General features: G+C 33.1%; 1 protein-coding gene across 1 annotated transcript in view; it reads left to right on the top strand.

Moving 5' to 3' along the window:
- Positions 1–22,075, top strand: part of unc80 (unc80, NALCN channel complex subunit) — a 106,866-nt gene that overhangs the window by 79,867 nt on the left and 4,924 nt on the right. The window contains 25 exon segments of the mRNA XM_088229642.1: positions 396–585; positions 588–643; positions 2,136–2,268; positions 2,413–2,553; positions 3,126–3,319; positions 3,859–4,004; positions 4,158–4,352; positions 4,574–4,769; positions 5,174–5,392; positions 5,573–5,718; positions 6,299–6,473; positions 6,560–6,712; positions 7,336–7,539; positions 8,983–9,099; positions 10,929–11,063; positions 11,358–11,481; positions 11,673–11,870; positions 12,254–12,438; positions 13,518–13,695; positions 14,708–14,827; positions 15,898–16,035; positions 17,607–17,744; positions 18,423–18,646; positions 20,146–20,321; positions 21,760–21,878. Coding sequence (XP_088085768.1) covers positions 396–585; positions 588–643; positions 2,136–2,268; positions 2,413–2,553; positions 3,126–3,319; positions 3,859–4,004; positions 4,158–4,352; positions 4,574–4,769; positions 5,174–5,392; positions 5,573–5,718; positions 6,299–6,473; positions 6,560–6,712; positions 7,336–7,539; positions 8,983–9,099; positions 10,929–11,063; positions 11,358–11,481; positions 11,673–11,870; positions 12,254–12,438; positions 13,518–13,695; positions 14,708–14,827; positions 15,898–16,035; positions 17,607–17,744; positions 18,423–18,646; positions 20,146–20,321; positions 21,760–21,878 — 4,000 coding nt within the window.

Genomic DNA, 22,075 nt, shown 5'->3' with positions numbered 1-22,075 from the left:
CTAGTCACACAATCAAAACGATAATTTTAGTAATTTGATTAGAAAAAACACAGTTAATTTTTGGAAATCTAATTAATTACTTACTCTTGGTTTTATTGAATAATAACTGATTTTATCACTCTTGCGCCTGTAATTTTATTTTATTTTATTTAGACTAATAGAATTACAATGAATTTCCACCTTTCTTAATAATACAATACTTTTCATAGTAATTTTACGAATGGTTAACCTTTATTTTTTATCATATTATTTAAAAAAAAACATTTTAATAAAAATAGCTTATTCAAATAAATGTGACTTTACCGAGAATCAAAACAGGGTCCATAACAGGCAATGTGCTAATCAGCACACTGTGAGGTGGACAAAGTTTAATATCCAAATGGCATATCCCTCAGGTGATCTGGTGCTGCCTGGTAGAAGATTCTGCCCTGTTTCTGCGCTACGTCCTGGAGAGGTTGACTCGAGAGCGCCAAGAACAGATGTTCCAGCTTCTGCGCCACCTCATTCGCTTTGTGCCTAAATTACCGCAGCAAGCTGCCTTTGCTCTCTACAACTACATCATAGGATACATCATGTTCTATGTGCGCTCCCACACGAGGATGGTCAGATGCTCATTGGAACTGCACTTTCTGTTCTCTGGATGGTAAGAAAAACATGCAAGCGGTCTTAATATAATGTATCCAAATACACCATTTTAATGTATTTATAAATTAATATTAAAAAAAGGTAATGTAAAGTTTAACCCCTGCTGTAATAAAAGAGAGAAAATAAACAAAAGGTCACAAGTCTTATCAAAAAGTTTTTAAATAATTTAAAAATTTCATGGGTTAATATTATTTATGCATTTATTTATGCCTACAAGGGTTTTACATCCATAGATAATTGTTTATAAATATGCCCACTAGAACCTCGTTTTACACAAACTTGAAATAACATGGTCCAAAAATTAAGTAACACAAATTTTTGGACATTAATTTTACAAGAAGTAAGAGTATTTTAATTATACTTTTCACTAACAATGTTTTGAGTTTGTCCAAATTTTTTAAGACAAGGACTGGATTTAACAAACATCAACAGATGGAAAAATTGAAGATTTATAGATGTTCTTCATCTCTGTTGTAATATGTTTATGGTATTCCTTATTGAAATCCCCTACACGGCTCTTTTACTTACTTGATCTATAATATATTATAGTGATTGATGATTTCTCAAGGTATTTTGACCTTATGCTATTTTTTTTTTTAAAAAGGTACAATTTAGATAGCTATTTCATTTTTATTTAACCCCAAATTGATTTTTATACAAAGAAACCAATCCAGCATTTTTTTGTATTTCAAAATATACTATACAAACACAAAATATTGTATAAAAATAAAACCAAACTTTCTTGGTCTAGGCAGATGAAGAATACCGTTCTGTGTGTGAAATAGAACCAGAACCCTGGACGAGTGTTTTAGACTCGATGACTGCTCTCTGGTAAAAATCCTGAATGAGGAAATTAAGTGGAGATAAATCCTCCTTGTTGTGTAGTGGTTGGCGCGCTCACCTACCATTCTTGAGGTCTTGGGTTCGATTCCTGACAAAAGATTTTTCTAACTGCAATTTTTCACTGTTCCTAGACTGGCACCTGAAGCGTAGGACTGACCACCTTACCTTCATGTAACTGATGATCAAAATAAACTGCATTTTATTTTAAAATGCAGTCCCCTATGCACCACTGGGTGTGCAAAGGGGAATGATGATGAATCTAATGAATTTACAAATTATTAAATGATCAAGAGCAGTCAATTTTTTATTCTTTATTTTTTGATAAATAAAACTTCTCACGGTAATTATTCTGGTTTGTTATTATCTTTGAGTAATAATACGCCACCCACGTATAGAGTCGCCCATACGGACAAAAACCATTACATGATTATCAATCACGAAGTTAGCTCCAGTTTACAGCAATACAATGGGCCGTAAATACTCAGGTCGAGAATTGCAAGTGCTAACCGAAACCATATGTTACACATTTGTTATTAAACCTAACATTTTGAACGCTTTTGTTCTATGGAATAGTGCAAAAAGGCGTCTCTTTAAGGGGGTAGTGAATTATTACTCTGAGATTATTATTACTTGCCTATTTTTTTTAGGTTGTCCACAGCGTACACGGGATTATGTTTAAAGATTTGAAGCAAATATTAAGGAAAGAACAATGTGATGCTTCAATTCTGTTGACAGCAAATGTACCCTCGGCCAAAAAAATAATAGTTCATGGTCCCCAAGGTACAAATTAAACACTTACTTACATGTACAGTTATTATGATTATCTCAAATATTCTAATTTATTATTTATTAACTATTTGCTTAAATTAATTTATGTTGTGAATTTTAAATTACGAGTATTCAAAATCAAAATGTTTTTTTCAGATCGAGACGAAGGTGGAATTCCTTCTCAGTTCCCTGTACAAGAGGATACTCAATTCTGTCAGATCCTAAGAGAATCATTAGATTTCTTTGGCATTGATGAACCCCAACACAAAGAATTTGTCCTTATAGATTACAAAACACGTAAGTCTGTATATATTTTTTTATTTTGTATCAAATTATTTTAAAATTATCTTAGCATCAACTTGCAAATGAAGTGGTATTTATGTAAATTAAAAATTAGATAGACAGAAAAATAGACAAATACTTTTAAATATCAATCTTGTTTATGATGATAGGTATGAACAGAGACGGATATTTTTTTCTAAAAAGGAATATAGAAGTTGTAAAATACAGGTCTTATGACCTGTCATTTGCTGATTTAAGTTATTGTTATTCACCTATCTGCCCTAATCAAGCTGAAATTGAACTATGTGAATTTGAAATTATATAAACCATTTTCTAGATTGAATTTTTCTACTGACATTTCTTGGTGGAACTGCATTTTAATTATAATAATAAAAATACGTACATAGTTTTATTCCACTTTTATTCATAATTTTTATTAAAAATTATTATAATTATAGCATTTCTTCTGTAGCTGGTACTTAATACATCCAGCGCCGGATCTAACAGGATCTAGCGACTCGACACTTACTGACCTATGGTAGATCTGGCTCTGAATTACATCAACCTAAATTCATTTCCTTTTCCAGATCAAATACACAACCCGCTTCGCTATGTCCGGGACATGTATTTCTTCAAGCGCTCCCAGTATCCTCAACTTCAGCTGGTGCACATGAGGGCTAGCAGCGCTAGAGCCGCCCTACAGAGGCAGGAATTACTGCACAAGTTTTTAGAGATTGGGAAAGTCCATCTCACTTGGGCCATTCTCAAAAACGTTGACATGGTAAGAATATAGCATATAAACCATATTTTCTTTTTATATGTTTGCAAATTTTATATTGGTGGAATTGGGTCATACTTTAATAAATAATCAAATAGAGCTTGTCTCAAAAAATATTTCTGAGAAAATTGAGACCCTGTGTTTTTGGAGTATCTGCTGTTTTCTTATTTTGGGGTAATTACTGGCCCAAAAGTTAATTTGTGATGACAAAGTTAAAGTTTTTAAAACAAACTTTGAATCAGCATTCCAACAGGTGCTTCCATTTTAATTAAACCAGTTTGTAATTTGAGTTTTTAATCTTTTTTTGGTTTAGTGACAGTTATAATTTTTCAGATTTCTTTCCTCATTACGTCAAGTCTGTATTTTCTTGGATTGAAATGGTTTTTTTATGATTATTATTTTATTTAGTTTTATGATAATAATCATAATCTAATAAAGCATTTACAACGCACTATTACATATATGCTTAGTCTAACATTATTTCAAGTTTATCTTTTTTTTTCAATAAAAACTGGGTGTGTATTTGGAAATGTTTATTTCAGGTGGTTCAAAGAGTTGTGTTTCTACATGAAGAGTTAATGAAGCTTCCTTCCTTCCCCCGGAAAGCTCTGGAATGTGACTTGGACCTATATGAAGGGGGAGAGTTGGGGGAGCAATTGCTGGGGCTAGATGTTCTTCATAAATTCATGTAATATTCTATTTCAATAAAAAATGACAAATACCTCTATAATTGTAAAGTTTTCTTTTTAAATTAAGGGGCATATTTGACTATGCCACATTACTTGCATTTTTAATTTCCATTTTCAAAATATATTCTCTGACCATTACGATCTATTTTTAGGTGGGTGCGTCTCATTGCTAGAATGTTTGAAGCCATGGCGGGGAACTTTGCCTACTCGGGAGATATTCATCTCTTCCTCAATGTTTTAAATGGAGCCGTCATACTTCACAGCGAAGACTCCTGTATACTCAGATATGTAATGGCAACATACATCAACGCGGCTTTTAATTTCAAGAATATCTTCTCCACGAATGGGTGAGTTTATTGAACTAGAAATATTTCATAAAACTAAATCTAAAAAGAAACCTACTAATGGAACATAATTCAAGTGACAAAAAATATAACAAACATCTGAATTTTTATTCCATGCTCAATGAATTCTACTTTCCATTTACGTTGCTTAACCACTTGAAGAGTTACTTTGTAAAGGTTCAATATAAGATTATGTTTTATAATTTCATTTGTTTATTTTTTAGATACTTGCTCATTATGCCAACTCTCCTTCAAATCTACTCTAATCATCAAACTAACAAGCTGGTAACCACCACCATAGAGTATGCCGTCAAGCAATTCTACCTGATGAACAGGAAACCATTCATCCTTCAAATGTTTGGTTCTGTTTCTGCCATATTGGACACTGATGAAGACGGTGCTTATGGTGACGCTCACAAGGTACCTGCATTGATTTATTAAATCACCAAATTGAGTTCATTAAAAAACACAGTGAATCTTAAATTTGTCCTTAACTTGAGAATTCGATCCTCAGTTTGTAATCTTTACAGTTTTTGTCTTCCAATTATTTCAATAAGAAACTAAAAATCTCCTATGCATCGGAAGTATATGTGTGTTTCAAAAGATTTCGCCTATCAAATAATATTTTTTATTGTGTAATATGAATTCGATTTAACATCGGAGAATTTGGGGTTAAACATTTATATTTAATTCATTTTATAAAATATAATTTCCACATGTTTGATGTTGCTGGATTATTTATGTACACTGTACCCATTGCTTGTAAATAAAACTATCAATAAATTAAATTTTATTTTGGTGTTAACTTTTAATTTTAATGCCAGGTACAATCCAGCTGTCTCTTCAATCTTCTGCTCAGTCTGGAGACCCCTTCTCCAGATCCTCTTAACATTGCTGAACTGGTGAAGGAAGAAAAACCTTTGAAAGCCATTGACTTCTGCTACCACGATGAGAATGAGATGGTTACCGTATTGGACTGTATCAGTCTGTGCGTTATGGTAGTCTCCTATTCTGCTGAGAGTGTGCGAGGATATCAAATGCTGGTTCGTTTATCTATAGTCTAAATCTTACATAGAGTATAGCCAAAAGTATTTTTACTCGAACAGATCATGCTCCAAAAATTCAAAAAGCTTTATTGATGTATTATTAAATTTATGTTTTGTGTACTAATATTTTTCTAACTGTATGACAATGTTTTGTATTTACATTATATTTACTTTTAGATTATATTAGAGGCCATCCTTCCATGCTATGTTAAACAAATTCAATCTCCATCTTACAATCGTGAAGGGAAAACAGAGAAAGAAATTATACAACAGCTGGCTGTAGCTATCAAAACTCTCGTCAACAATTGTGAAGGTCTTTCTAAGTAAGTTCAAGTTTTTTTGTTATTTGGCGGCAAGTATATCTAGGAAAATTACTAAAACTAGGTAACTTATAAATCCGAATTTTTGAGTTTACCACTAAAAACATCTTTGTATCTTCCCCATGAATGCTACAAATATACATGTCGTGCATTCAAATCATCATACTATTATTTGAATGTATCACCACTTGTCTATTTGTAGCATTCATGGAGGAAGATACCAAGATGTGTTTTAGTGGTTAACTCAAAAATCCTGATTTTAAAGTTACCTAGTTTTAGTAATTACCCCACGGTATAATCTTCAAGAAATTAATTTTTTTTCCCAATCACTTGTTGCTTTTTCTGTTTCTTATTTATTTATTCTTTCACAATGCACGTATATATTTTTTACATGCCGTGTCCCTTGCCGAAGGAAACATTTGATATAATTTTGAAACACACCTTATTAAATGTAATAAAATCTTAATCACAAATACAAACAAAAACATTATAAATAAAAATTTTAGGCATTAGGTTTTTTTAATCTGCATTAGGTTTTTTCTCCTCCCTTTCCTTCTAACCTTTCTTTCCTTTCTTCTTGCAGATCTTATAACGGCCCATACCGATCATCTCCTGAACACAAAGGATCTTCTCAACGAAATTTCAGTAGAGGTCCTTACTCTCCAGGATTCGATTTTGATGATGAATCACATTCTAAATACGTTAGTGATCACTCAAGAGCCCATCCTCCCATTGATACCATCAATGAAGACTCTGAGGTAAAACACAATTACAATTGATGATTATTTGTAGACAGAATTTTAGTGAGTAACAATCATATCATATTATTTTTATTGCTTTTCAGATGGTTCGAGCAGAATATCGAAGACCCAGAGACGTTCTTTTGTCACTTGTTGGAGAATTCATTGGTCGGTGTACAGTGAGATTACAGGAACTAGCCAAGCGCTCTCCCCAAGATTCTAAGCCATTGGAATTGCTGGATACCCGATCTCATGTTGTATGTTTTTTTATCTTAATCAGTTTACTATATTAGGATTTTAATTATTCAATAAATATATAATAATAAATATAAATAATAAGTTGAAAAATAACAAAAGCAGATGGCTAGATATCTCAACAAAAAATGAATGTATCATCGTTTCTATAATTGAAATGTCATTAGTTTTATTATTTCTAAAAAACTTTATACTATTTTCTAAAACAATTTTTTTGCTGGAATACCTTATCCTTAATATATATTGTAAGGTAAATCAAAGGTGATATCGTCAGGTTTCTGGAACAAGTCGGTGACTACAAATCTGAAAAAAAATAGATTGATTCATAACTGGCATAAAAAAATCTTTGTTTAAAAGGAAGTTCAGGAGCGCCTTTAAAAATACGTAAAATACAAAAAAGAATGTTTTGAAATATTTTGCAAATAGTGACATTTTAGTTACCAACTTGTGCCAGAAGGATATATGTAAATCCTTTTTATTGATCTCATGGAAGTCAAAATTTTCACTGTGCATGTAAAAATTTGCACTTCTCTAAATTATTCACCCGCGTGGACAGTCTATATTAATCGTGGTTGAATAATATTGAATATAGAAACGATTTCTCACAAACACTTTTCCCTTTCAGCGCCTTGCAGACATAGCGCATTCCCTTCTAAAGGTTTCGCCCTACGACCCCGAGTCCATGGCCTGCCGCGGCCTCCAACGCTATATGTCCTTCATCCTCCCCTCCACCGAGTGGTCTAACGACGCCATGCGGCCGGCACTCACCACCATACTCCGCAGACTGGACAAGCTCTTCTTGAAGATATCGAAAAAACCCAGCATCAGGGTAAATATTCAATTATTAGAACGGTGAAATAATAAATCATACTAACCAGACTGGTGCGGACACTCTCTATTGCTTTCAAATCATGGGAAAAAAGACTTGGCAGAGATAAATTATTTTCATTATTTATTAAATTTTATACGTAGCCAACGTGTAGCAATAACCACCCGTATTTGATGTTTTTATTTATTGTTTTTTTTGTTTATCTTTTTATTTTTTCATATTTATATTATAGAAATAAAATGAGAGTGATACTTAAATCAAAACCAATTTTGAATGGAAAAAGTGTCATTGGTCTTTTATTTCTACAATAAATTACAATTACACTAACAAACAATGTTTTATTATATTTCAAAAAATTCAAATGCAAATCCAAATTATTTATTCACAAAGTAACATAACAAATAACAAAGGATTTAAGACGTTAAATTGGAACTTTATATCAAATCAAGAACCCTTGAGCAATGGTTCGACATTATTAAGGTATAATACTCTCTAATAGCAAGAGTATTTGCCTCTTAAACATAGTTTCACTAATGTGAAAGATGTCGATCTCCAAAGTGATAATGTTCAGCTGCTTGACTGCTCTTCCAATCGGCATGACCAGAGGCAGGTTGGTTCTGGAAACCGGGAGGTAAAACAGTCTGTGCTGACGCTGTCGGAGATAGCTATCAGGAACATAAAAATTGATACTCTCTAAAATGGCCGAGTTATCGATGAAACCCCTTAACATTCTGAAAAAATGGGTCAGTGTAGACCCATCCCTTCTAAGTTGCAAACTTTTGGTCCCAAGCATACCCAAGAGGAGCCCACTGATGATGTGAAGTTGTGGTATGAATTCACATCGTAAATAACTCCCACTCGGAATGGGAAACAAGGCTTATACTCCATGGAAAGGCATGAAAACCATTCACACTTAGATATTCACAGCTCGAGTCTGAAGCCAGATTAGATATAATTATAATATCGTGGCGTAATTACTATAACTAGGTAGCTTAAAATTTTGAAGTGAACCACTTAAAACACATTTTTGTATCCTCCTCTATGAATGCTACAAAAAGACATTATGGCATCTATTTGCAGAATCCATTGAGGAAGATACGAATATGTGTTTTCTAAATAAAAAATCCTGATTTTGAATTATAATTTATATGAATTTTAATTACCCCATGATACGAGTATAATACACACAACTGACCTTGCTTTTGCTTGATTTTTAGCTGGTTTTGACATTATAGCCATATTTTTATGATGTAATACACATTATAATATGTGTCAAATGATACATATTATTTTATATTTAAATATTTGACAACAATAATTTCCCCATAGTTCTGATTACGAAAGCAATGTTTTCTTTATACTCATGCCTATAACTCATAAACATCATCTTCTATTGCTATGTAAAAATGATTCCGATTATTGATTGGAAATATTTTGTTTCAGAGGAATACCGACTGGGATGCAGCTTCTGGTCTCCTTAAAGGAATCTACGAGACCATGAATCGTTGCCCGTACATCATGCACTGGCAACATGTTAAAACCTTACTTAACACATGTCAGGTACAAACATATTCTGCAACTTATACATGACCTTTTTTATCTCCAAATTTAATTTTAAATTTCTTTACCTCAAAAAAATTCAACAATTTTTTTCTTAATTTTCATGATTTCATTTCAGATCCTGCTGTGTTCTTGATTCTATTTCATTGGTGTGTATTTTTTTGGTTGATTTATTTCACTATTATGATTTGAGATTTATTTACTTTCACATACTACACATGTTACACTTTCAAAACTATATTTTATTCACATTAATTCTCACAGTAATTTTACTTTTTAAAATATTTTTGGCTATTCACATACTATTTCACATATTGATATACATATTGCCTAGTAAGATGCAATTTCTGATGAACTACAATATTTATTTCATAAGCTACATAATATCGTTGGGTTTCTGGCACAAGTGAATAACTACAAAATTTTTGATGTCTTCATAAATAGTGTCAAATATTTTTTATTTAAAAAGTAAATAAAAATATTTTATAGATACAAAAAATGATATTTTATAATAGTCAGTTTGCAGTTTTATTTGAATTGTTGATTTAGGATGAGCTTTTAACTTTAAAACTGCAATATCTCTCAAATAGTAAAATGTAGTTACCAACTTGTACCAGAAACCCGACGATACATAACTTACTTTTCTATTTGTTCCAAAAAAATCTAATTTACTTTGGCAAAATAAATTTAAAAATATATTTTACGCACTAACTTTGTGATTATTCATCTTATTTATTTATTTATTTATTTATTTATTTATTTACGGACAAAGTCCATTATAAACATTACAATTAAAAGAAATTTTTACAAAGGAATAAAAAAATATAAGGAACAGAAATAAGCAGCAAAGACAGATGATAGATTTTTTAGATTAAGTAAAAAGCATAGGCTAACTATACAGATTCTTTAGCTGATTTGTAAAGAAAGACATCCTTACACCATAATAATCAAGATCTTGATGATCGTTCACCCGCCTGATCATTCTGGGCAAAGGCGACTGTGCACCATAATTGGTCCTGTAGTGACCGAGGAAAAGCATTTCATTATTTCTTAGTCTACGGGTGGGAACGTTAAAAAGAATCTTTTGCAAAATTTCAGGGGCATCAATGAGACAGAAGATAATGAAGATAAAAATACTTGGTTTTGAACCACTTAATATTTGTTTTAATACTAGCCGGTTTTGAAACATCATAAGCTATCATATCGAGGAATATTAAAAAAATAATTACTTCACTAAAAAAAGTATTACAATTCTTTATTTTGGAATGTGCATAATTACATTTTATATCTTTATATTTGACGTTTCTATTATAATTGAACAAAATGCTTGTGTTTAGGAATTAATATTATCATATTTTATAATTTTAACAATAATCTACTAAATAGGCAGTTGAATAAATAATAAGTGATTAAAATTAAAGTGTTTTTTATTTTAATTATAAACTATTTCACAAAACTACGTAAGTTATAATTTTTTTTAAAGCAGTAATATTATGTGCATCAAACTTCACAAATTTGAATTTAAAAAATACTTTCAATTATTATATTCTGCTTTATTGAACTTATTCAGTTAATAGTTTAAATTTTAATTCAATAAATATTTGTTTTATATTTAATCCTTTGCTTATATGGATCATTATAACATTTGAAAAATTCAGTTGTTTCTGAAAAAAGAGTCCATAATACTACCACCACAGGACCTCAACCCATCTCCATTTCTAACACGACTTGTCAAGCCAGCGTTAAAATATAAGCCTGACAATAATATGTCTTTTGCAAGATCTGCTGTTCTCCATCCATTACAGAGATGAATATTGTATCTATTGCAGTCCCTGATAGTCTCAGATAGCGGGTGCCTGGAGGGATGTTCCTCGGCTACCGCAGCCCTGATGGCCCAGCCCCCCCCTCCCCACTTTTGCAGCACGGTAGTCAGGCTTATTGCTCTACAAATACTAAACACCGGGGTAAATATGACTCGCTCTTCTCACTCCTATCTTCCCCTTATAATGCATAGAGCAATGCATTGTTACACGATTTACTGTGTATCATATATTATTATTCTTGGATAATTTATCTAGTGCCATTTTTTTGAAAATTGCCTCAAGGGCGCTTCATCATTTGTTACATGAGGGCAAGGTGATCTGTCTGTAGATGTCATGCTGGTGTGTGTGAATGTAAATAAAAACAATGTCTTTTAGAAATTATAATTAATATTGATTTTTTTCTATGAAATAAACCAAGTAACGATTATTTTCCAGGAAACATATTCTCTGGAACAGACCTGTGGAGGCAGTTCTGTGTTTCCCACACAAGAGAAAGCTGAGAATATTCTCATGAATCTCTTCATGCCGCTGTGCCTGCGAGTTGGTAGTGGAAGAAAAGGTTAGAAGCAAGATGTAAATAATATGTATTGTGTAGAAGTTACTACATTAAAAAATATAAGACACTTATTACAATATTCGAAGCAACATATACTTGAAACTGTGTTCTCTAATTTTTGTGACATTTTGTAGGAAGATGAACATTGTGTTAAAATTTGTATTAAATGTATAAATATTTGTCATTGCTTTCAGACATCCCGAGGATGCGACAATCAGATATATCGTTTGCCCTAACGGCTGTCCTTCAGGCCATGTCTCCGGGGGCAGCCCTGGGTCCCGGGCCTCCCGGGGGGGACATTCGAGCCCCCTCCCTCACCTTCACCGCGGCCGGTCGTGATGCCAAACGAGCTGTTCGCATCCCCGTCTCACTCTACAGGGTTGCATTTTTAGGTAAACTCATCTAAAATATCCCTTAATTTGACATATTATATTTATTTATTATTAAGGTGAATTGTAAGAATAAAGAATGTAAAAAATTTGCATATTTAATCGAAAAAATACTCTTTAAAATCCATGCTTCATGTTTGAGGACAGTGATCATTTGCTGACTTAAGTCATAGCCTAGCCTTACCTATGGAAAATCTTCCTTCATCTGGAGTGGTTCTTCCTTACTCGGTAGGTATTTGGCACACCTGACAGATCTGACTATTCTATGACACTCCATCTTATCAATTGATGGTGTCAACACGGCCTGGCTATGAGAGTTTCATCTGAAAATATACATTATCTGTTTATACATTGCATTGTAAATTGCAAACTCATTTTTTTTCCAGCTCTTAAAATAATGTTGGTATGCTTCGAGAGTGAGTTGGTGGCGGAATGGGGTCGAGTAGCTCGCGCTATGCGGGAGTTGGGTAAACGTAATGAAGCCGCTCCCGTCCTTTGGAACTTCTTAGAGTTTGTGGTCACCCACCGCTGCCCTCTTTACATTCTGCTGCTGCCATTCATCATTCACAAGGTACTGAACTTCCAAAGTCAATAAATAATTAATGCAAATGACTATATGAACATAAAAATTGGAAAACACACAGCGTTTTTCTAGGTTGAAGTGTGGGGTATAATAATTAGAGATTGATAGCAATTGCATATTTTAGCTATTTTTATAGGTCTTAGCATATTTTACTGAAAACCTGCAGATGGGTCATATTTGCGCTATCTTTACAGATCTTTAATTATAGCAACTTAAAAAATGAAACACACAGCTTGTATGAGTCCTCTTACGCTCTCAGCAGCCGCGCGGCTTCTCTCTAAACAATTAAACATAGTTAATTGTTGTAAATGTAGTGAAAAGTTTGAAAACATTTCACAAAACAACCCTGACTTCGAACCAATATGTCAAATTAAATTTTTCCACAGACAATATGCGCTTAATATAGCACCTAAGTTTAAGCACTCTCCCCCGGTGAACATGACACGTGCATACTCAATTTATAAAAATATTTTGATTGATTGAAGGCAGGACCTTACAGCAGAAAATTTATAAAAACACACTGTTTTCAATATTAATAAAAACAAAGATTGTTTAAATTTTTCCTAGTAGAAAAATAATAACCATGTTTTTAAAAATGTAAGTTTCATATTTTCACACTTCACTTGCATATTTTAAGCATTCTCCATGCATTGCTTGCAATTTCAGCCTTTTTATGTTGCATGTAATACGGTTTTTAATAATAATATATATAGCACTGGTGGTGTTTTTAAAAACACATAATAACTCACCCTGACACAATTAGTGATGTTAAAAATAAAACAAAAAGATTACCCACTGATTTGAATTTATTGTTATCACATTCATACATTATACAGACTGGGTAAAGACTTGAAAAGTTTAAGCCTAGACTGTGCAAGCAGGTTCCCTGCAAGACATTCGATCCTCCCACTACATCCATTTTATTATAATATTTTATATTGCAGGGTAACGATTTTATTTAATTCAACATACCTAGCTCACAAATTAATATTATAAACATGAAAATTATGAGTAGTTTGGTTAAAGTTATTATTTTATTAAATATTCTCCATCTTTCTGCATTCCAGCTATCCCAGCCTCCCATAGGAGACCACGAGCGCCACATGCAATTTGTGATCCGCGAACGTGTGCGGGGGGTGTCTGGGGGAGGGGGCGCCGCGGGGGCAGGGGGCAAGGGGGCGCTGCTGGCCGAGCTGGCCCGGGAAGTCAGGACTTTAAGAGAAGAACTGGACGAGAGCAGGGCAGGTTTGTAGGATTTTTTCTTCTTGAGGGCAGGGGAGCTCCTACTCCTGTTGGACATAAAAAAAAGAGCGTGAGAGTTACTTACTGAACTCAGTATTCAACTGGTTGAGTAACTGCTGGTACCTAAGGGTACTACTGCTTATATGGTAACTGTCCAGTGTTTACTTTACTTCCTAGTGGGGAATTGAGGTTATTTTCTAGGTCAGCAATTCAACATTGTTCTGTTTGTTTATTGCTTACATATAAGAAATGTATGACTCCCTTCTGCACTGTTTTTAAGATGATAGAAGGTCAGATGATAGTGAACATTGATTTCCGGGTGAAGTCTACAGGTTAGTTATCAAAACATATCCTTACCTAGACAAAGAAATTGTAATTCTGTATTCCTAACACTTGCTTCTGTGTACTTTTACGCCTGTATTTTTTTTTTTATCAAATCATGGCTAACCTCTTCGTTCTCGTATTCAAAGCATACTTTTAATAGGTGCCCATTATAAAGTGCCCCCTGTGGTGTAATGGCTAAGACATTTGCGTCACGCATGGGATTTCCTGGTTTACGAATAAGATCACTGTAATTTTATTTATTTATTTATTTACATGCATATTTATTACTGTGGAATCCGTATACCACTAGAGCATTTGAACATAAATGGAGTGTCCTAGATGTACATAGTTTTTATGTGCTCTAATTCACTACTAGAAATGGAGACACATTTTATTGTGTTGCAAAAAATATACAAAAATACTCAATTATTTCTCTTTCTTCACATGTTCATTCACTGTTTATGAGGTTACTGTCATTGGCAAGTCTAAGCTTTACATTAAAAAAAAATAGACATATACAGGTTCATTAGAACACTTTTTGAGGAGAGAATATAGAAATCTGGCTATTTACATAACTTATGACTGGCTGGTTCAACCGATCGCTTGCTGAGTAACACTCACCATTCTGATGATGTATTAAAAAACCCATTTCTTCAATTTATCTGACTGTTAATATTGTTTTAACTTATAGAAGCAGAAGAGCTTGCAGGAGGGACCAAGAAGGGGCCGGAGGTGTCCCGGGCCTCCCTGGCCTCCCTCAGGGGCCACCACCCCAAGGCCACCCGGGCCCAGACCCTTCCTCCACAGAGAGGTAGGTACTCATTATTCTTCAAAGCCTGGTCCTAAAAAATATATTATGCTTACGTTGACCAGAAAACAGATGCTCTACATAATTATAATTGCATTTACCTGCACATAACGGAGTATAAGGCACTTTATTGGTATGGAAAAACAATGTAGGTATATAAATGTATCTTGTAACATTTGTTTTGTGAAAGAAAGATGATCAATCTTACGCTTTTTTTTTTTTACTCAACAGACTTTGGATTTTTTTTAAAGGCTTATATGTGTTTCACATTCCTCAACCCATACATTTCACTGACTCTATGAGACTTTGTTACATAATATTATAATTTTTCTAATATCCTAATATGTAAGGCCCGATTGTTTAATCATTAGTAAGAATTAAAAATCGGTAGTCAAAATCTAACTTTCAAAAACTGTTTTTTTTCTGTAAATATATGTTTATATATTTTCTGTTAATAATATAATAGGAATATTTTTTCAAAACATTTAATATTACTTTTCATTTTTGACTATTGCTAATAATCAAACAACTGGCTCCAAGATCAAATAACTGGGCCTTAATTAAGCTGTTGAACACACTATTGCGTCCAAATTCAATGAGGCTTTTTTCTGTCCTCAGCTGGAACACACATATTGATGAAATACATTTAGAAAAATGTATCATTTCTTAATATAAAAATATAAAGTAAAGATATTTAATTTATTTGAATTATTTATAAATGCAAATTTGTAAATCGAAAACAATTTTTTTTATTTATTATGCATCTTTTTTGGGTGATTCCATGTAAGTTGGATTCATTCTGACGTTACCATTACACAACTAACATTGCAGGAGCTAACTTCAGGGTAAACTGTGTGATGAATGAAATGAAGATGGCTCCTGCAATGGTAGCCGAAAGATCGGAACGAATCCAACTTAGACGGGATCACCCAAAAAAGATACGTACTGATATCAGTGACCGTGAAAATCTTCGCTCGTATTTTAAGTTATTTAGGTTTTTATAACCAGGTTTAACTAATTAAATTTGAACTTATGCCTCGTGCTTAGTATCTAAAATACTATTTTCATTTCAGAATCTGTCTCTAGTAGTTCTACGACTAATCAAGTGAACATATCCGTCAGTGACGGACCTACGGATGGAATGAACGGAAGTTCCCTCGCTTCTAATCCTGACTCTGGAATTATTTTCAATTCGCAACACTTCTATCCCGGTATACTGTCGATTTATTTACCCTAGCATAGTACAGTGAAAACACTTGGCCTAGCGCTCCTTCAATGAATAAAATGTGACGGTAGAAGAAAACATGATTGAAACATACAATATCAATGGTCACTATGACTGAACACGGCAAGAAATGTATCAACCTAACTTTAAAACCCGTTTACCGGGCAATCACTTTAATGTCCCCAATTCTACTTCAACTAAAACAAAATCCTACCTAGCTGTGAAAAAAATTATCAAACTTCTGTGTTTTTCAAGTGGACCATAGGTTCTCAAATTTATTTGAATGAACAATTTTCGAGAGCCCCCATTTTTTTTTATCTTACCTTCTGTTGTGCATCTTGAAAACAGGCATTGCAATTAATACCTTTAAATGGGCGTAGCTATGCAGAAAGTGTCCAACCCTCGATATCTTTATGCGCTGAAAACGTCCAAGCTCTGAATGCTATACTTATTTGCCAATCAAATAAATTTCTAACCCACATCACGGCTATCACTGTTATATTAACTTTGAAAACATCCAAGTGGTTTGACTGTTTTCTGCAGCTCTTTTTTTCTTTTTTTAAATTTCTTTAATTGGCAAAAAAGTATAGCACTTAGAGCTTGGATGTTTTCAGCACATAAAGATATCGTAGTATGCTATCGAAATCGGCATTAAACTAATTTTTAGCATTTTGAGGATTGGACGCTTTCTGCATAACTACGTCCAAATGTGCAATATCCTATTTATGAGTTCAAACTTATATTTTAAAGAAGCCTTTTTAATAAGAGAAATTTTATTTAAAAAAAAAAAAGCATTTTAAAACTTATCTTATGTGAAAGATGAATCTCATGCACTTCGAATTTGTTAATTTCATTATGTTTGACAAAAGCTTGTTAGAACTCGATTGCTAACACAGCACTCAGGCGAAGAAAGCTGTGATAAATATCCCCCTGAACCTCCTCAACACCGCCCAATTTTTTCAATCAGAGTCTTCTACCGCCCCCCTGAAGGCCTCCAATAATGCCCACAAGGGGGCGCCATCGCCCACTTTGAGAATGACCGAAGTAGACCAATAAAAATACTGTATTTCAGTGTCCTAAATATAGGTGCATCAGCAAAAGCTTTAATAATATGTAGTAATATTAATTTTTAATTTTAATTTTATCTTTTAGTTTTAACTTTTTTAATTTTTATTTTTTATTTTAATTTTCATTTAAACTTTTAATTTTAACTCTTAATCTTTACTTATTGATATGTACATCTACTACCTGCATCTAATTAATTATTGTTGGTTGTGAATTTTTACTAAGAAATATAACTGTTCGTGGAAGCAGAGAGAGAGGGGAGGAAAGTATAGTTGGAGCTATAGAATCTCTTCTCCCTTTTATGTACTTTTTATTTAATATTAATATTTATATATATATTTAGAATTTAATTATTTTTTTCCCCTTCTCCTGCATTCATAATAAATTAGTATGACATCTGTAATTGGTCTTTTTTTTTATTGTTCTTTTGTACTTTGTATTTATATAAAGACTATGATTTCCTTAAAAAATAAACATATATTGTGTTGAAAGGTGTAAGAAGCGGGCTGCCGCACAGCGCCTCCCACCCCCACCCTCCGAGCAGTGCCCCTCCGCTCACACACATCACCCCCGCATCCTCCCACCCCAAGTTAAGATTTGTCTCATCAGTGGAGTTCAAGTACCAATCAGGTAAATTTCATACACATTTATATTGGCGTGCTATTTCCATATTAAAGAAAAAATCTATGTAATCTCTAAATTCAATAGATTAAAATGAAACAACTTAGTTTTTTTTATGTATCACATTATTTTTTATAATTTAATGACCAACTAGTTTCGGCAAAACACTATGCCTTCTTCAGGGTTAATTACAAACTTACATTAATGCAGGATCCAGCAGAAGTCTGAGGCCGAGAACAATTTTCAATTAGTTTGTTTTGTTTAGAAATTTAACCTCGGAAAATTTGCCTTAGATTTTCATATATCGGGAAAAAATATTATAAAAAAATATACAATATTTACCAATACAAAAAGCATACAAAAAAAAGTATGTAAAAAAACCTTTTTAAATAGGTACAGCCAGATTAAATTATAATTATTATTAGCAATAAAGGTTCGAGATTTTTTTACAGTTGTTTAGAGTAAGGAAATGTATATCGATTGTAGTTTTTTTTTGTTATAATTGAAATAGATCATAAAAGGAAACGAGGAACTAGAATTCCAATCGTCTATGCGCTCTGTAGCTGCAAGACGTGCTGGGATATTTATTTATTGTACAGCGCCCTTGAGGTGATTTTCACGAAAATAGCACTATGTTAATTATCTATAATAACAATAATATTGTTGTTTCGTGTCAATCATTTGTAGGTGAAACAACGCGCACTCCCCTGTCTCCCGCTCAGGGTGTGTCGCATGCAGAGGGCAGCAAGCACCTGCGCAGTGACATGTGTAGCGACCTAGTCGGGGATGCAGAGGTGGACGGGGATGGCGGCGAGGGGGACGGGGGCGAGGGGGAACAACCCCCGCGTCTGCAACGCTGCAAGGCACAGTCGCGCAACACCTTCCGCCTCAGGAGGAGTAGAAGGAATAAGGTACTGTACAATGAGGTTTTGTGGATTATTGAGTCATGTATCATTAACACAGGGTTGATGCCAACCTGTGATGGACGCTGTAATGCGTTGTGCATCCGAATGACCGTGAAAATTAAAAAAAATAATCATGAATAAGTTCTTTAAACCTAAATAATAGGCAATGTTATAACAAATTATATTTGCCGTACAATGACAAATTTTCATAACTTTTAAAAGGCCGTGCTAAAAAGTCCCCCTGAAAACGGTACCGTAACGTAGTGTTATATTATGCAAAAGACGAGATATTTTGAAATACAGGTACATATTTAAAAACAAAATATTAAGTCATGTGTAAATTGTTTAGGCCTGTTTCACAATGAATGCACCCACCCCTTTCCAAACACTGTTTATAATGACTTATGTCTTTCTTCAGTTTCACATATTGAATATCAGATTTTTAAATTTAATTTGGGGAAAATTTAATGTTTCTTTACAATCGACAATCAAACCAAGAAAATAACAAAACATAGAGACTTCAAAAGCTTTCATTTTACCCCTCACTGCAGTATTGTCAATTTGTGATTAATCAAATCACAGTACATATCGATGTACCAACTCAAAATATGAAGATGGAGGGTCAGCAGTGTATCTTCGTAATTGCTCAGGAGAATTTGTCTTCAACCATACCGTCATGGTGAAGGTAGGACTTCCTTAACTTCCGATTTAATCATTAGTAATAGTTGAAAATCAAAAGGTAATCATTTTTAGACCAATCTATACTAACGATCTCAAAATCGGTAAAGACTGAGCTTTAGTTGAGCAATTTGGGTAAAAACACAATTTCAAATTGTGAAAGGTGGAAAAAAATCCCTATCCACACCCAGTGGTGAATAGGGCACTGCATTGGTATTTCAAAATGAATATACTAACATTTATTTTCAGTTGTTTGTATTGATGTGTAAGATGGAGCAATAGTTGTTTATTAGTCTAATTTATTTTGGATGAATTCTGTCAGTATAAAGTTATGGCATCATTCTGATCTATTTTCATTTTAATGAATTTGTCGGATCTAAAGTTGGCGTACTTTATTAAATAATTTCATTAAAAATGTACAATTAATCACATATTTCAATGAAATTTTTCATTCAACAATCATCATCCTAACTTGTTAAACTCATAAATGGTCAAAAATGAAAAATACTGCATTGTCTGTTAGGACTTCAAATAATCTATATGTGTGTAAAACTTGTATACTCATACAGTGTTCTATTATATATATTTTTAAATATGAAAAAAATATCACTTTCGTAATATACTGAATACTAATATACTGAAGTAAAAACTGTTTTTAATCTCCCCTGAACCAAAGTAAGTTTGGGACTTGCCAGCTTTACAAGTTAGGCCGACAATATAAAGGAAATAATCAAGCGTGTCATATTATTTTAATTGGAATACTAATTTCATCTTATAACTAAACTACATATCCCAAAAAAAAGAAGATATAACTTGTACCTATGTAGGTATCTAACATCCGCCTGGACTCTGACGGGGGCTCGAGCCCCGCGGAGGACATTCCCCCCGCCCCTCTGTCGGCGCCCCCCACCCTGCGACCCCCGCCGCCACTCTTGCCCCCCGCAGACCTATCCTGGGACAGCGAGAGCCAAGTCTCGCAAACCTCCTCCACTTCGGGATACAGGTATTTTCTTGAATAATGATTCCCTGTCTGAGTGAGAAAATACAAAAAAAACTAAATTAATTTGTTTAGAATTATTGTACTTATGGGTTATTTTTATTATTAAATATACTCCTAGTTTTATGTTTTATATTTTTCCTACGTAAAACCCTTAATTGGTTCTGTTATTTATTGTTACATAATATTATTATTGGTTATCGCAGTCATAGCTTTCACCATAAAATGTAAGAAATGCTATATTTGTTAATTTTTACTGTTTATTTTTTATGCCGTTGTATCTTGTACTTAACCTTGCCGAACTTACTACTTTGTTCAATGTATTTTTTTTTTTTTTAATTGTTAAACTTGTTTTTGAGTCATAAAATTTAATTTAATTTAATACGCTTTATAGCAGCAAAAAAATATATAATATTAACTCTTATATATTTCAATTAAATTTCAATTCAAAATAGATTTCTATAGTCTATGCGCTCAGTAGCTGCAAGACCTGTAGTTACCTAACTCGTATACATAATTAAATTTTAACTCAATTGGAAATGGAAAACTAGAATCTCAATCGCCTATGAGCTTTGTATCTGCAAAACGTATTGAGATATTTACTGTACAGCGTCCTTGAGGTGATTTTCACAAAAAATGGCACTTTATAAATTATCCAGAAAAACTCAAGATGATTAACTTGTATTGCGCCATTTTCATAATATATTATTACCTCAAGGACACTTTTACGCAAAATTACAACAGTCTTTTGTCTTGAAAACCAGTATGTTGTACAGTCCATTCAAATCTTCAATACCGTCTGCTTTATGTATGTATAACAATTTTTTACCATTTAAATCATTCTAGTGTGCCTACTAACACAAATAAAATTTGTATGTTTACTTAGTTTTACAGACAGGCTAACATAGGGTTATTAAACATTTTAATGCGTTGTACATATATATGTACATGTTGTTTATTATGTGTTGTGACATTGCTTATTAATTTGTATTATTAAATCTGAACTCTTATTAAATAATGTTTTTTTTTTTATTTTGCAAACATATTAACTAAAAATTACATTATATAATTATACTAAAAAGAACAATAAATTATCAACACATACAAATCAACTGTACCTCTCGTCTTGCAGGAGGCACTTACACTTCATTTAATTTAAGGAGTATGGTGTTTTCATTTGTGATTGATTAAATCAATACAACAAAAAACTCATCATAACAATTGTTTTCAAAGTTCACTCTTTAATGGGAGATCAAATAATACAACTTATGTTGTGCTATTTTTTAAATGTATGTTTGATTGTGCAAAACTGATCATAAAATTTTCCATCCCCAATTCTAAGTGAAAGGAAAACTGTATTTTAAATGTTTTTTTTTCAATGAAAAGGCATGCGGTTTCATAATAACGAGAAGTGGTCACTTAGAGTGAGATGAAAATAAAGTAGAATAATTTCTAGGGAAAGCTACAGCCTTCAGCGCGCCCCTCCTCCCCTCGCCTCTCCCGAGCCCCACGATGCCTCCTCTTCCAGCGGAGCTACTCTGTCTCACCACCGCAGTCCTGATGGTATGTGTATCGGGTTGTCTCTTTACATTTTACAGTTAGATTTGTTTTAGCGCCACAGCAAGCCTAGTTTCCCAATGATAGGGGAGAATTATAGGGCAGAACAATCACAGAAAATGGAATCTAAAACTTGAAAAATCCCATTATTACTGTTTAATTTCTCCGGAAATCAAGCCCGGAACTGTGTGTGTGAAGCTCAA

The sequence above is a fragment of the Micrasema longulum genome, unplaced genomic scaffold (genome assembly GCF_059751315.1).
Source record: "Micrasema longulum isolate JH-2025_06_02 unplaced genomic scaffold, ASM5975131v1 h1tg000690l, whole genome shotgun sequence".
Classification (NCBI taxonomy): domain Eukaryota; kingdom Metazoa; phylum Arthropoda; class Insecta; order Trichoptera; family Brachycentridae; genus Micrasema; species Micrasema longulum.
This window is presented reverse-complemented; position numbering and strand designations above follow the sequence as displayed.